Source organism: Lygodium microphyllum, chromosome 25, assembly GCF_053477565.2.
Source record: "Lygodium microphyllum isolate KBCC chromosome 25, Lygodium_microphyllum_v1.1.10, whole genome shotgun sequence".
Classification (NCBI taxonomy): domain Eukaryota; kingdom Viridiplantae; phylum Streptophyta; class Polypodiopsida; order Schizaeales; family Lygodiaceae; genus Lygodium; species Lygodium microphyllum.
Window position 1 is genome coordinate 73,508,331 of NC_141159.1, and position 14,696 is coordinate 73,523,026.

Below are 14,696 nucleotides of genomic sequence, written 5' to 3' on the forward strand. Positions count from 1 at the left end.
GTAAAAGGCCTCACATCCAAAGACATGCAAAGGAGCATATGAGGGAGGCTTTCCTGTCCATATCTGCTCTACAACTTGGAAGTCAATACCACTGCAAGGTGACTTGTTAATGAGATGCACTGTAGTAGAGACTATCTCAGCCCAAAAATATTTTGGTAAGTATGCTTGGCTAAGCATACTGCGAACCCTCTCTTGGATAGTTCTATTTATATGCTCAATCATACCATTCTGGAGAGGGGTGTAAGGAGCCGTCTGATACTTAATACCCTACTCATCACAAAAATACTCAAAGCACACGAGACGTACTCGCCCCTGTTATTGGTCCTTAGGCATTTCAGCCTATGCCTAGGCTAATTCTCTGCTAAAGCAAGCCAACGCTAAAAGATAGCTAAGACATTAGATTTTTGCTTTATGGGATAAGCCCAAATCTTACATGAATAATCATCAATAAATGTGACAAAGTACTTCACACCTCCTAATGACTGAAAAGGCACAGATCCACATACATCTAAGTGCACAAGAGCCAAAGGCTCACCCATGCGTGGAATACCAGACTTTTTATGTGAATTCCTAGTCTGCCTACCATATAAACAATGATCACATGACTCAAAATGCAAGTGAGCAAGAGGCAAAAGATACTGCAAAGCACTAAGCATTTTCATTCCCTTAAGTGGCATATGCCTGATATGAGCATGCAAGAGAGATACATGTGGGATAGAACCCACTAACAAAACATGGTCAATAATGCTAGATACAACCAGGGGGTAGAGGCTGCTAGACTTGGCACCTCTTGCAAGAATAAGCCCGCCTTGAGTTATCTTCCATATAGAATCACCAAAGCATATATGATAACATGCACCATCAAGCTACCCAATAAACATAAGGCTTTTAGTCAATGTGGGTACATGACGTACATTATGCAGAATAAAATTGCTACCATAAGAAAAATGTAGAGTGACATCACCAATGCCAATAATAGTAAGAGATTGATCATCACCTAAGCGCACAATACCAGATACATTGCGATTGATATGAAACCACTCACGGTAGGGGGTCACATGAAAAGACGCACCCGAATTCAAGAGCCAACATTGTGCATGAATAGACTGAGCCTCGGTTAGCCTCGGTCAATTGAGAGACATCACATGAAGAGGCTGCTAAGAAGTAGTCACTATCGGACTCCTCAAGTTGCATGACATTTATCTCCTCAATCTTTACGCTCAATCTTTACTCTGGACTTTGTAGATATAATGCTGCGATCATTGGCTTTCTCCTGCACTTTTTCTTTCCCCTTTTCTTTATGCTTGTCATTATGCATCTTATGGCATTGCGACCGTATGTGTCCTGCTTTCCCACAATAATGGCATGTAAAATCTGACTTACGCCCACGAGACTTGCTGCATCCACGTGACTTAGATCGGGACTTCTGAGAGTCCTTCCCATGACGATCATTATCTTTCTTGCTACTTCTACCACCTCTAATGGATAAAGCAATGTGAACTGCATGAAGCATCATTGTTTTTCCTATTAATTTCTTCAGTCAAAAGAGCACTCTCTACATCTTGCAATTTGAGCCCATCAAGTTTGTTGGTATAGATCGCAGTGCGAAGTACATCTCAAAACTCAGGTAAAGTGCCAAGTAGAAACAAAGGATGTAGATTATCTTGAAACTCAATACCCTGTTGAAGCTGATTCTTCATGATAGAATGAAATTGGCTAAAGTGAGTAGACAATGGGGTCCCCTCCTTCATGCAAAAATCCATAAACTATATAAGCCAATACATCTATGAAGCAGAGCTCTACTTTGCATAAAGTTCCTGAATCTTTTCCCATAGATTCCATGCACTCTAATCTTCATCTTCAACAACATTATTATGGAGCTCTTCAGAGAGTGATAAAATGATAGTGGACTTGCATAGTGTATCTAAATCAGCCCAGTCATCATCATCCATATTCTCGAGTTTAATACCTTTGTTGCTTAGTGGCTTAATCTGTAATTTCTGTACCAAAACCTGTCATATTTGAGATTTCTAGTAGCCATAGTTGGTGCCATCCAACTTGGCAATGTTAAATAAAGCCATATCTTTGAGATGACTAGCCATAATGAGTCAAACAGAGGCAGACTATGCAAAAAACAACCTACTGTAATTAGTGGTAAATAGGTCAAAACCACTGCCGAAATAAGCTGAAAATAAGAGAAACTGCTAGAATGACCAGTTGTCCACCAAATAGTATCAAAAGTACATTAAAAATGGCATAATTAAGCTTAGTAAATACATCACAGTTTGCATAAAACAACTTGTTGTAATAAATGACAGCAGTGAGTAAATGAGAGCAAACAGTGAGCTAATAGAGATCCAATGACAACAGTGACTACCAAGTCCAATCCTACATCAAGCATGCATAATAGAGGCACTATGACAGCCAATGAACATAAGCCAAACACCCGAAAGTAACAAGAGAGTCTATTAGTACAACCAATATATCCCTTGAATAATAAGCAAGATATACACACCAATGGCAAGACTTGACGCGCATTCTTAATGAAGAGGGATCAAATCAGCTCATAAGCATCCAACAAACATGGAAACATCTACAAAGCAAATATCATAGTCAAGGAGGTGTAAGAGATCCCAGTCTCAAATCTCAAGTAATAGCTCAAATGCATAACCTGCAAGCTCTAGGTAAATTCAAGACCATAAGCATAAAGCTCCCACTGGCACAAAATTTGATGGAAAATGAGCAAGCAAGCTAAGAGATAGCATGTAAATGCATAAGACATCTCATAGGCAAGACCATACATCATGAGAGCACCAAGAGTATGTAAGCGGTCAAGCATCTGATAGCATCCAAGTATATCATGCACGAACCCAAGTCAATCTTTGACAAGCCAAGAAACATCCAAAAGAGGTTCCAAGTATATCATGTACGAACCAAAGTCAATCTTTGACAAACCAAGAAACATCTAAAAGAGGTTCCAAAGTATCCAAGTACGAGACCAATTGAAGCTCCAAGTGGCAAAGAAGCTCAAACAATGTAGATAGTATGCATCATTGACATATGCTTCAAAACATGTAGCAACAGGTCATGCATAGACCATAGGTATAACCTCTGTCACAAAGCATGCCAATGTAGGTCAATGTCAAGTAAGTGCCAACCAATATGGAGCTCAAATGAGGCTCAAAATACATTCCAGAACCATCTAAGACATTTTCTAATCTCTATTTGCATCCAAATAGTCATAACAAGCATTTGGGAAGCACGTGAGACCAATAGGCATAATATAACCCAAGTTAAATAGCTTCATCCCTGCTCTATTACAGCAGTAAATTCACTGTTAAACTGAGCATAAACATGGAAAAAATCAGCATAAAATCAATGGCATATCATATGCATAACATTGGAGCATGATTCGGGCACCAAATGGCATCAATAGCTAGTACCAAGCAAGCATAAACATCAAATGCTAATGTAGTACTACTTGGGGTTGACTATGGATTATTATGATAGTCCTAGACTAAAGTATATTAGACCCAAATGTCAATGCCAAGCTCAAGCCTTCAATGCCATGGTTGAAGCATGCTCCCATGCCTCAAAGGAGACCTCTGTGTAGTGCCAATGGCCTGAAGAGGTGCTAAAGATGAAGGCCACATTTTTTATAGACTGAGAAAATGGGGCAACCTATTGAAATCACATTTTTGATGATGATGATGAGGGAGTTGGGCACTATTTGATGGTTAGGGAGTTTTTATGGCTCCCAAAGAAGCTTCCCAAGAGGCCTTAATATGCATAGAGAAGAGAGCTCAGTTCTAAGCCTTCATGGGTTGAACCATGGCTGCCGTATTCTTCAAACCCTGTGGACTTAAATAAAGAGTGAAATGAGAGCTCCAACCCCTGTACATGAATGCCTTGAGGTTGCCTAAGAAGGCCCAATGCTTGCTCGCGAAGGATGAGATTGACCAGAAGCTCGAAAGGTGTGGCTATGGCTGCCAAGAGTGAAGACAAGAGTGTAGGTATTCGAATGAATGTTGAAGGAGTGCTCGACCATGTACAAGACCTCGAAGAGCCAAGCTCCGATACTAGTTGAAAGGTGAGAAGGATCGAGCAAGAGAGCACGGAGGTGAGAGCTATGGCAGATGGAGTAAGAGCAAGAAAGAGAGAGACTCCAAATGTGTGGGAACTCCAACAATCACAATGTGTGACCAGCCTTGAACCGTTTATTCAAATGTCACTGAAAAAATAAAGAATGAAGTGACAATGATGGGTACCCACCGCCTGCAGTGTGTAGGTGTGGGTACTGTTATTGTAGTAATTCACGGGCGGCTAGGTGGAGGTGCCTTTACCGTCAACATTTATGTAACACCCCTAGTGTTTGGTCAATTTACAGAGTGTGAGACAAGGGTAATATTGTCTTTATGCACACAAAGTATGCAAGGAAGTCCTTACGAGATTAAACTTTCTCCTTAATTGGTAAAAATAAAGGCAACTTCACAAAGCAACCAATTTTAATGTCCAAAATATATATGAGATACCAATTTTATAACTAAAATAATTAAAAATCCACTATTATTATTAGGGGCATAACAAAATTCCAACTCGTAATTTAAAGTTCCAGCTGATACAAACACACTAAAATGCTTGTTTCTGTTAGCACTCATATGAGGTATTACACCCACCCATGGTACCTGCTTTTGCATATCAAATGCACATAAATCATGTGCATTATGTTTTGTGAAGTTGGGTAAGCAATGCCCAAGTAACTAATAGTATGAGGTATAATATTGCAACACTGATTTCATTGCACCATCATAACTTTCAATCCATCTACATCAAGAAAGTATCCATCCATCTACATGAGGAAAGTAAGTATCAATCCATGTACATTAGATAAGTAACCCTAGTGTGGAGAGAAGATTGAGAGTAAGGAAATAACAATGTGAGTTTGCATGGAAAGAGATAACATCTCTTTGGATACGGATTTTGCATATTGGAATTTGGCTACCTACGTTCCATTGTTCCAAGAATTTGACACTCCTTTGTTTATCGGCTGGATTAAACCATGAACCTTCATTGTCTGCGTCTGGTTGTCCATCACCATTGACCTTAATTCTGCAGTATGTGACACAAAATTCAGCTTTCAGATGTCAAGGCAATAATGTGAGTTTGTTTGCTAATCATATCATTTGAGTATACCTACTAATTGTATATAGACACAATTTGTTAACATACACTACACATTAACTCAGATTAGCATGCCCACTAATCATATATATGCATTTAAATTATAAATATATAGGACAGAGAAGGAAAACCAAAGTCCTAAATAGTTTTCTAACCTAGCAATTTTAGTAGATTGTTTAGAAGCCAAGGAAGCTAACATCTATAAATATTTAAATTATAAATATATAGGACAAAGAAGGAAAACCAAACTCCTAAAAGTTTTCTAACCTAGCAATTTTAGTAGATTGTTTAGAAGCCAAGGAAGCTAACATCTAGCCTATCCAGATTTGTTGTAAAGCATCATATAAACACATGCACAAAGCACATGAAACCACTTGTTAAATTTAAAAGTTTAGAAAACCAAGTTGTCCACATGCTGAGTTAAAGGACAAAGGCAGCGCATGCTAGTGTTCAAAGAGATGATTAGTGCTTAAAAGAGATCATCAGTACTTAAGCACATACAATAAGATACATGTGTAGGGATGAAGGTGGCTACATAACCTGATTTGAGTCAAAGGAAGAGTCGACATAAACACTGAAGAGAGAGTCACCTCCTCCTCCTCCTCCTCCTCCTCCTCCTCCTCCTCCTGCTACTGATCCATCACTGAAGCTGCCATTGGCAACCTTGTCAACTATGCCCACGACACGGTTGAGCACCTTGATGCCCTCGATGATGTTCCCCACAACATTGGAGTTGGATTTACTTGGCTGAGGCTGAGGCTGAGGCTGAGGCTGAGACTGAGGCTGAGGCGGAGGCTGAGGCCGAGGCCGAGCCTGAAACTGCGGCTGAGGCTGAGGTGATCCCCCCCTCCATCGCTCAACCTAGCTGGCAGCCCTGCAGGAGCGCTCGCATTGGGCATCGGCATTCCCGGACTCGCATTTACCCTCGGTTGCATATACGCTGGAAAGCCCACTCCCACTGAGGATACCCTCTCAGGGGCCTGTGGCTGCGCCTGCAGTCGCGGTTGCGGCAGCAGCTGCGAGACATTCGTCCCATTTATTACCCAGAACAGTGTTCCCTTTGCACACTTGATCTTGCATGTCCTGCAGTCACTCAACAGCTTATCCCTCTTTAGCAGCTCTTGAAGATTCTGCCACACCACAATCACTGGTTAATAAAATCCACATTTCCAGGATATCAATCCTCTGTCTCAAACCTGCACATACCAAATAATGTACACACATTTATGAACTCATGTATGATGTGTTGCCTTATGGACCTGAGGATCCCAATTATATGTGTGTGTGTGTGTGTGCACTTGCTCATGCAATGTGTACGAAATGTGCATACATGGTCATTGCCACGTCTTTCTGTGCATGTATTCTGGTAAAAGACAGCAGGATGATGCATGCCTTTCTCCTCCTTGCATGATCAGTTTCAAGCAAACCAAAAGGATACAAACTCAACAAAGGGCTGCAAACATGGCAAGCTCACAAATCTTGTAGCTCATCAGTCTAGAAACATCTACACGTTGATCTATGTCAAAGTAGACTTCTGTCCTTATGTTTCTACCATGGCTGAGATTGTTGAACTGTTAATTTATTAGAGGGAGACTTTCACAGTTGGAATCATTAGCATGGTGTGATCTCTGTCCAGTAGTTACCTGTAAGGTTGAGTGATAAATATCAGATGTGCTTCGGGAGTTATGGCAGCTGACACATGTACATTTCTGTAGCCATTTCCCAGGCTCTGCACGAGTGCTGCTGTCTCTGAAGGATTTACCACATCTGGAGCAGAAGTAAGAAAAGCACCATTCACAAACAAATTGATCCTCTGTCCCCCTCATCTTGGCCATGTGGACGTCGCACATGAATCCACTTGCAGTCACTTTATGCACATCTCCACAGGCTACACACTGTTTCATATTAGCAAACTCCTGCAAGGCAATCAGCCGTACAGAAACAACAATTACTCACAGACATAAGTTGTTCTGATACAGCACACAAAAGTACATACACTAAGTGGAGCTCACAAGGTCTACAAACAAGTGTTATTGAAAAACCATATGGACAGAAATGTCTTCTAGGATTCCCTTAAGCAGTTTTGCCGATTGAGCTAGCCTAAGGACTCTTTTTCATCACAGAGCCTCAAAGCCTTTGTCTGATGTTGGGAAATTTTAAGGGATGAAATGCTTCCCATACGTAGCCATTAGCCCTTGCACCTTAGTCTAAGCCAATATATAAGCTGAGGCTTTGGATATATCAGATACAATATTAAGTCATGTGATCTGTCAAAAAAATTGGGTGCCAATGCGCAGTAAAGATGGCATCTGGATGGAACAAATTTAGCAGCTGTGTTCTACACTACGAGAGCAAGGGAGTAGAATACCAGGCTATCAAGAAACTGTTAAGCTGTAATTTTGCGCTGGACGTGGGTGGCAGGGGTATGAGTTATCATTATCTGTATTGTTGCTTTAGATTGATTTATAGGCAGCATAGATTGGGAATAACACCTCGAGTTGGTTGGATCACTGATTAACAACGCGAAATCCAGAGCAGCATAAATGGAAGGCTGAGAGTATGCACATGTTGTGCCTTTATATTTTGGCTACTCAGAATGCTGCCGAGCTTTACAAACGTTCGGTGATGGTTGGTCCTGAGAGATGCCTGCACTATGGCTCCCTTGCAGGGCCTGATGGTTTTGACACTAGAATATGGGCATACGATAGGGTTTCTCACACTGGAAAATGGCTAAAACCTCTTTGTAGTTGCGAGATACCTGCACTTAAAAAGGCTTAATGCCTTTTGCTTAAGGCTGCAAATCTCAAGAGTACAGTATAGAGAGCATAAGGCATCATTTACCTGCACAGTGGTTGCTTGCACTGCCGAAGGTGGATCTGCAGGTCGGGGGTTGGTTGTGGGGGGCGGGGCGGGAGCGGGAGCGGGGGCGGGGGCGGGGGCGGGGGTGGGGGTGGGGGTGGGGGCTTCGGGACGGGGGGCGGCGGCATCGCGGCACAGTTGATCATGGAATTCAAAATCATGGAGAATGTCAGCAGGGGGGTGTTCATGATGTGTGAACCGATTCTCGGCAAAGCAGTCGAGGCAGACCACGAAGGGCCTGTGCGAGGACGATGTGAAGCAGGCGTAACAGGTGTAGCCAAGGCCGTGGGGGATATTCTGGCCACAGGATCTGCAGGCGCGGCTACAGTGGAGGCGCAGGTAGTAGAGGGCAATGCAGTCATCATAATCAAGGTAGCCCTTGCCATCCTCGTCGAGGCCATAGAACAGGTTTATAATGAATTCATCCTTGAGATCGGGCATGGCCTCGGAGTTCCGGAGCTCCCTGAGCTTGATCTTGCCATCGCCATTGGCGTCCAGATCCTCGAAGAAGCGGGATACCCCGGCCCTCTTCCTCGCAGAGAGCCTCTCATGGCGAAGCTTGGCTACCTTCTTCAGCTCTGCGAAGGTGAGTGCCATGGACATATGAATCGCACTTGACCAGAAACGTCAGAAATTGAGCAGAAGCACTGATGTATGATTATGGAGCTTGTCTAGTCGCTTGATGTAGCCTGTGGAGCTTGACTGATTTGCTTGAATTAGCCGGTATCAGAAGCAGAAGCAGCACTGATGCATGATCAGAATGGAGCTCGACCTCGACCAATTGCTCGAATTAGCCTGTAACAGAAGCAGAACGAGCACTGATGCATGGATCGGTGTGAATCTCGACTGATTGCTTGGATTAGCCTCTATCAGAAGCAGCAGAAGCAGGACTGGTGGATGGTCCTCCAGCTGGAGCTTGACTGATGGCTTGACTAGACAGTATCAGAGGCAGAAGCAGCACAGATGTATGATCAACTGATAATTCGATTTAGTATGTATCGCGCTTGATGTGCTAGTGAACCGCCTTGCTGTGATACTGCTGGTAAAATGCAGAAGGGAGTGATTTAAGATGATGCTGGGGCAACGGCAGGCAGCTCATGTGTCGTGATCTCACCATGTCCTGCTCCATCCTCCTCCTCTTCTTCTTCTTCTTCTTCTTCTCCTGCTTCCTCTTATCCAAAGTCAATGATCATTGCTGGTCACATGATTTAATTGTTCTAACCTTCTCACCCTCCGTCAACGCCCAGCTGTACTATAACGCCTGTGAAATATGAATCTTCCAGTCGGGACTCGGGGTGGTCCTGTAACCTGTTTTCACCGACGGTTGACCTTGTAAGATGTGACGATCAATACTACAACGTGTCCCTTGCTTTGCAACATGTGGGCGTTGGTTTTGAAGACTGCAATGCCCTTCCAAGCCACTTTAGAGCTGGCTCGCACCCACGTCCGTCCGCAGCTCGGTGTGTATCCGGCCTTATTAGCACCTATGAAAAACAAGGTGTTAGTAGAGGTTAACATGGTGAATTGCAGTCTGCAACCGAGCTTTCCTGTTGGGATGATCAGAGAACGTGGATAGGCATGCAACCGATCAGCTCATAGTCCCTTTTTCTCATCCCCCTTGAACTGTGCATTGGCTTCTATAATTAAGTCTTTTATTAAGTTTCCTCTCCTTGTTCACACTATGGTGTGACTTTAGGGTGAGTGGAGCCAACATTAGAGTCGTTTGCCCCCGCTCAACTTGGGGCAACCTGGCTCTTACCCTTAAAGGAAGGGTGGAAATTATGTGAGCCTTAAAAAGAAAATTCACTAGCCATCACAATTTATTATTAAGGCTCATTACATCACCTAAGTGCCATGTGTGGCCCTTCCCTACTTGCATGCATTAGGGCTTCCAAGTAAGGAAACAATGGGTTAAAGCTATGCAAATTGCTAATGGTTTGTAGGGCAAGAAGCTGAACTCTGAGAATGCTTCCGAGGTGGAGTTGGACTATACTGCAACCGCTAAAGGCTTTGGTCCAAATATGGGGGAGGTGGAAAGAGAAGTGCGTAGAGAACAAGTGGCCATCAATGAGAGAAGACGGAGCTGAAGCCAAAGCTGAAGGCTAACAAACTTACAAGGCCACAATCAATCTGCCTTTGGAGTGTATCAAGAAGAGATACACAAACTTTGCTACAATAGGTATTTTCTTTTACTTTATGGGCAAACTACCCTCTAAGAATGAATTTGAACAATGATTCTCTGTAACATATTCAGGCAAGGCAATGCTAGTACAATTTAGATTCATTGGGAGGGGGTTTCTTATGGCCTTGTTTAGTATGCCTAAAGAAAGGGACTAGCTTCTAGGGTGGTGCACTATCGATTTTAGGGGTAACCTTGTGCTTACCATGCCTTGGTCTCCATCATTCTCTTCTAACACCATACTTCAGTAAGATCATCCAATTTGGATCACCTTCCTCAATTTGCCTTGAAATTGTTTCTTCTAGTTCGCTTCAATGCCTTCCTAGATTCATGTTATTTTTGTAAGCAAATTGGATAGTTCACTAAAGATTGTTCAAAATCATTGGAGGAGGAATAGAAGGATGACCCGATAGAACGCTAGTATAGATCAAATAAGGAATCTAGTGCCAAGAAACCAAATGTATAGATTAACAAGGTCAAGAATGTTCTTGAAACACATAGAGACAAGAAGAATAAGCTCTTGAAGGCGCCGGCCAACTTGACAAGCAAGAATGTTAGTTCCACTGCAATAGGAGATACACGAACTAATGGGGCAAACAAATAAAATATGCAACTAGGAAATGGCAAACATAAGGGGAAAAGGTCAAAGGAGAAGATCATTAAGAGGTTGGTGCATCTTCCCCTTGTCCATATTATGTTGTAATCAATGGTGATATTGAGCTTTATTAAGAATGCCAATATTAAGATCAACCTACTATTCAAAGAAGCTATCTACCATAATAGGGAATGTCAGAGGTCTTTGCTTTGATAAAAGAAAATATATTTTATTTTCTTTAATAAGAAGAAAGAAACTGCATATAGTCACAGTCCAAGAGATCAAAGTTGGAGATTAGGAATCTAGGGACTTCTATGTGCCATACTAATTGATTTATGCTAAAAGCTACATAGGGGTTGGGGTGGCACAATGCTCCTAATAAGAAATGAGATAAAGCCTAAATTTGAATGGTCTAGGAGAGATATACCAATCATCGCAGTGTCAATTCAAGTAAGAGATGGCAAGGTTCAGATCATCTTTGTCTATGTTGATAATGCATCACCCCAGAAAGCAATGCAATGGAAGTTTCTGAGCAAACGGAAAGCTGGAGTAGAAGTGAAAGCATGAGTAGAAACAAGAAGGAAGCAAGAGCTAAGCCAGGAAGAGAGAGACTAGTGTTTTGAAACTCTAACAATCACAGTGTTTGACTTGCCTTCCCTTATTCTATTGCCACTCAAAGAATAAAGAAGAAAGTGATAGTGATGGGTACCCACCACCTGCAGTGCATAGGTGTGCAAGTACATTGTACAAGCAAATGTAGGCAACTAGGCATAGGCAGCGGCTCCATCCTCGTAAGGTGCCACCAATGATCCATGGTGCTTAAAGTTATAAGGCCTCCATTATGAGAAGAAGCCATGTGTGAGTAGGGACATTAGGTGGGTCCTAGCTTATATATTAGATGAGGTCTACGTGATTAGATGGCAAAAATATGAACTTTGTGAATCTAACCTTTGGGTTAGGTAGAGTAGTTATGTTGGTAGCAACTTGAGGCACAATGCATCGAGTTGTGGTGTGTGGGAGTTATCAAGGGCCCCTATTTTGGGGACTTGGGGCCACGAAAGTGGCCCTTAGCTGGGGGATCTTAGCAGCAGGGGTTTAGGGGGACTAATAGCCCCCTTGAGATGACAGGGGCGATAGTGCCCTCGATAAAGAGAATATTCTATAGAATATTCCCTAGCCAACTAGGAAAGGTTCAAAAGATGTGTCTCAAATGCTAACTTGTATGTTTACAGGGATAGTGAAAAGTTTGTAGTGATTGTCTTATATGTGGATGACATTTTTATTACAGGTGACTATGAAGATATGATCCATTAGACTCGAAAGGCTTTGAGCTTTGAGTTTGAAGTGATAAACTTAGGCTTGTTGCACTATTGTTTGGGGATTGAAGTTTGGCAAATCTTCATCACTCAAAAGAAGTATGCAAGGAAGATCTTAAAAGCATTTGGCATGACCCAGGGTAAGGAGATAGCTACACCTATGGAGGTCAATGTGAAGTTATCAATCGAAGATACATCAACACTAGCAGATATTGGGAGGTATAGGTGGTTGGTTGGAAGCCTTATTTACTAAGTTGTGTAACATTGGGCCAGATATCAGTTTTGTTGTTGGGGTTTTGAGCAAGTTCTCAAACAAACCCTGAGAAAGTCATTGGAAAGCTAGGGTGCTAGTGGTTAGATACTTGAAGGGAACTCTTGACTAAGGTATCACTTACAGTTCCAAAAGTGCTCTTATGGGAAATTGTGACTTAGATTAGGAAAGTGACAATGATTCCAAGAAATTAATTTTTGGATATTATTTCTCTTTAGATTCAAGAATTTTCTCTTGGATCATTAAGAAAAAAGCAACCAAATGTGGCATGAAGCAAAGTACAAGAAGCCAACTTACTTTGCTGTATATGTGAAGCAATATGGTTGAGGAGGATCCTATAGTATATGGGAGTATAGGATGAAGATCCAACAGTGCTATGATGTGACAATCAGAGTTGCATCATCATTGCCAAAAATCGAGTTTTTCATGCATGCACCAAACACATTGAGATCCAGTATCACTATGTGTGTGACTTGATTGAGGGTGGGATAGTAGAGTTGGTCTACTAAACAAAGGAGAATTGAGTAAGTATCTTCAGCAAAGCTTTTAAGAAGGACATTAGGGGAGTTTTGAGGTCTTGAAAATGCATTTTAGGAGATAGAGAGAGAGTGATCTAGACCAATAGGAGTAAAGCCTCCGTAACGGAGGTTCTATTTTTAAAAATACCAAAAATTATTTTAAAAAAGATATTTATATAATAAAATTATGATTGTGTATTATCAATATCTATTTTTAGCCTCTTATATTCGTGGTATTATGACATTCTTTGCATTAATGATATACAATTTCCGCCACTTTTATTTAATGATATGTCAGGATTAACGATAATGATATGTTTAATCTAAATTCAAATTAATAAAGAGCTTGGCACTTATTTTTTTACCTCCTTTCTTTTATCCCTCTCATGTTTTTCCCTCCTTTCTTGTGGTAGCTTAGTCCTCTCTCTCTCTCTCTCTCTTTCTCTCTCTCTCTCTCTCTCTCTCTCTCTCTCTCTCATGTAGATATAGAATTTCGACCTTCAACAAGGCGTCCAAGCTCCCAAATCACATTCATATTAGTGTTTAACTCATTCCAAAAAGATGGAAGATGGGTTCCTACAATCATTAACAAAGGCAGTTGGATCACCATGCAACATGCAAAACATGGGAAAAGGTGAAGATATGAGAGCTCATTCATCTCTGCTTAGAAGGGTAGAATTTGAGATTTCAATCTTGGAGTAAATAAGAATAGCATAAAAGAGGTTCTAGCGCAACATGTGTTTATGCATAGAGAGCTATATTTGGAACGTGGAAGTTCAAATCTTCCAATGCATAAACCAAACTGTAAGGATTTGATTCTTAAAGTCTTTCTTTTCTTGAACTTGGTTTAAGGTTTTCCATTATAACATTTGTTCATTTGTCTTATAGATGTCTATCCCTCTAATCTTGAGGAATGGCAACCGGTCCAATCTATTGTTGATGTGATTGATGTGATGCATGGCTTGATTGGAGAAGAGATGTACAAAGGTAGAAAGAAGACAGAGCTTGCAGAGAATGGAATATTCTTCTACGACCATTCTTATATTGTCCCCATGCAGCGTAGCCAATGGGGATCAATATCCCCCCTTCCTTTGCCAGATTTTTCAAGCTTTGAGTGACCTTTGCCAAGTCTAGCTACTAGTGAGGACTATAGATGTAAAATATTTTTTGAGATACAAAGAGCATTAAAACCTAGTATCTCAAGTAGGCTAAGAAAATTTACTTTGTTCATGCCTATTAATATATTTGTTGACTTCTTTTCTAATGCTGAGATAAGAAAATCAAAGGCTATGCTTTCAATGAAGAGACTAACATATGATCATGTTATACAATTTGTTGATGAGGGATGGGACACTAGGACATAAGGGAAAATTATATGTAAGATAGATCAAGACTCTATAGCTTGTAAATACATGATTGCTACTCAAAATTTCATCCTTAGCTTTTATTATAGTAGATGGCATTGTGTTGGTGGTAGTCTAGTTGCTTTAGACCAAAATCTTAATAATTTTAGCAAAGATCCTATAGTGGATCTTGATGTTTGGTACAATGAGGACATTATTTCAATCCTAAAGGTTAGATCATCATGTACGCTACATCAAGTGAGGATGGATTTACATAATGAAGATATTGAACTACCATACTCATTTATGTTCCAACTTAATAACAAACGAGTAAGTTTTTATATCATATTATATCCACTTAGGTGTATATCTAATTTCACTTCTTGATCAATAAACATTTGTAACTTTTTTTTTATAGATATCAATGAGGGGAT

General features: G+C 41.1%; 1 protein-coding gene across 1 annotated transcript; it reads right to left on the reverse strand.

Moving 5' to 3' along the window:
• Nucleotides 1-4,599: 4,599 nt before the first annotated feature.
• LOC148014386 (uncharacterized) lies at nucleotides 4,600-9,382 on the reverse strand. Its single transcript, XM_087666859.1, has 4 exons — nucleotides 8,023-9,382; nucleotides 6,825-7,097; nucleotides 5,722-6,311; nucleotides 4,600-5,109 (listed from the first exon to the last, which is right to left on the reverse strand). The coding sequence occupies exons 1-3, from the start codon at nucleotides 8,641-8,643 to the stop codon at nucleotides 5,853-5,855; spliced, it is 1,353 nt and encodes a 450-aa protein (XP_087522985.1). The 5' UTR covers nucleotides 8,644-9,382; the 3' UTR covers nucleotides 4,600-5,109; nucleotides 5,722-5,852.
• Nucleotides 9,383-14,696: the final 5,314 nt, after the last annotated feature.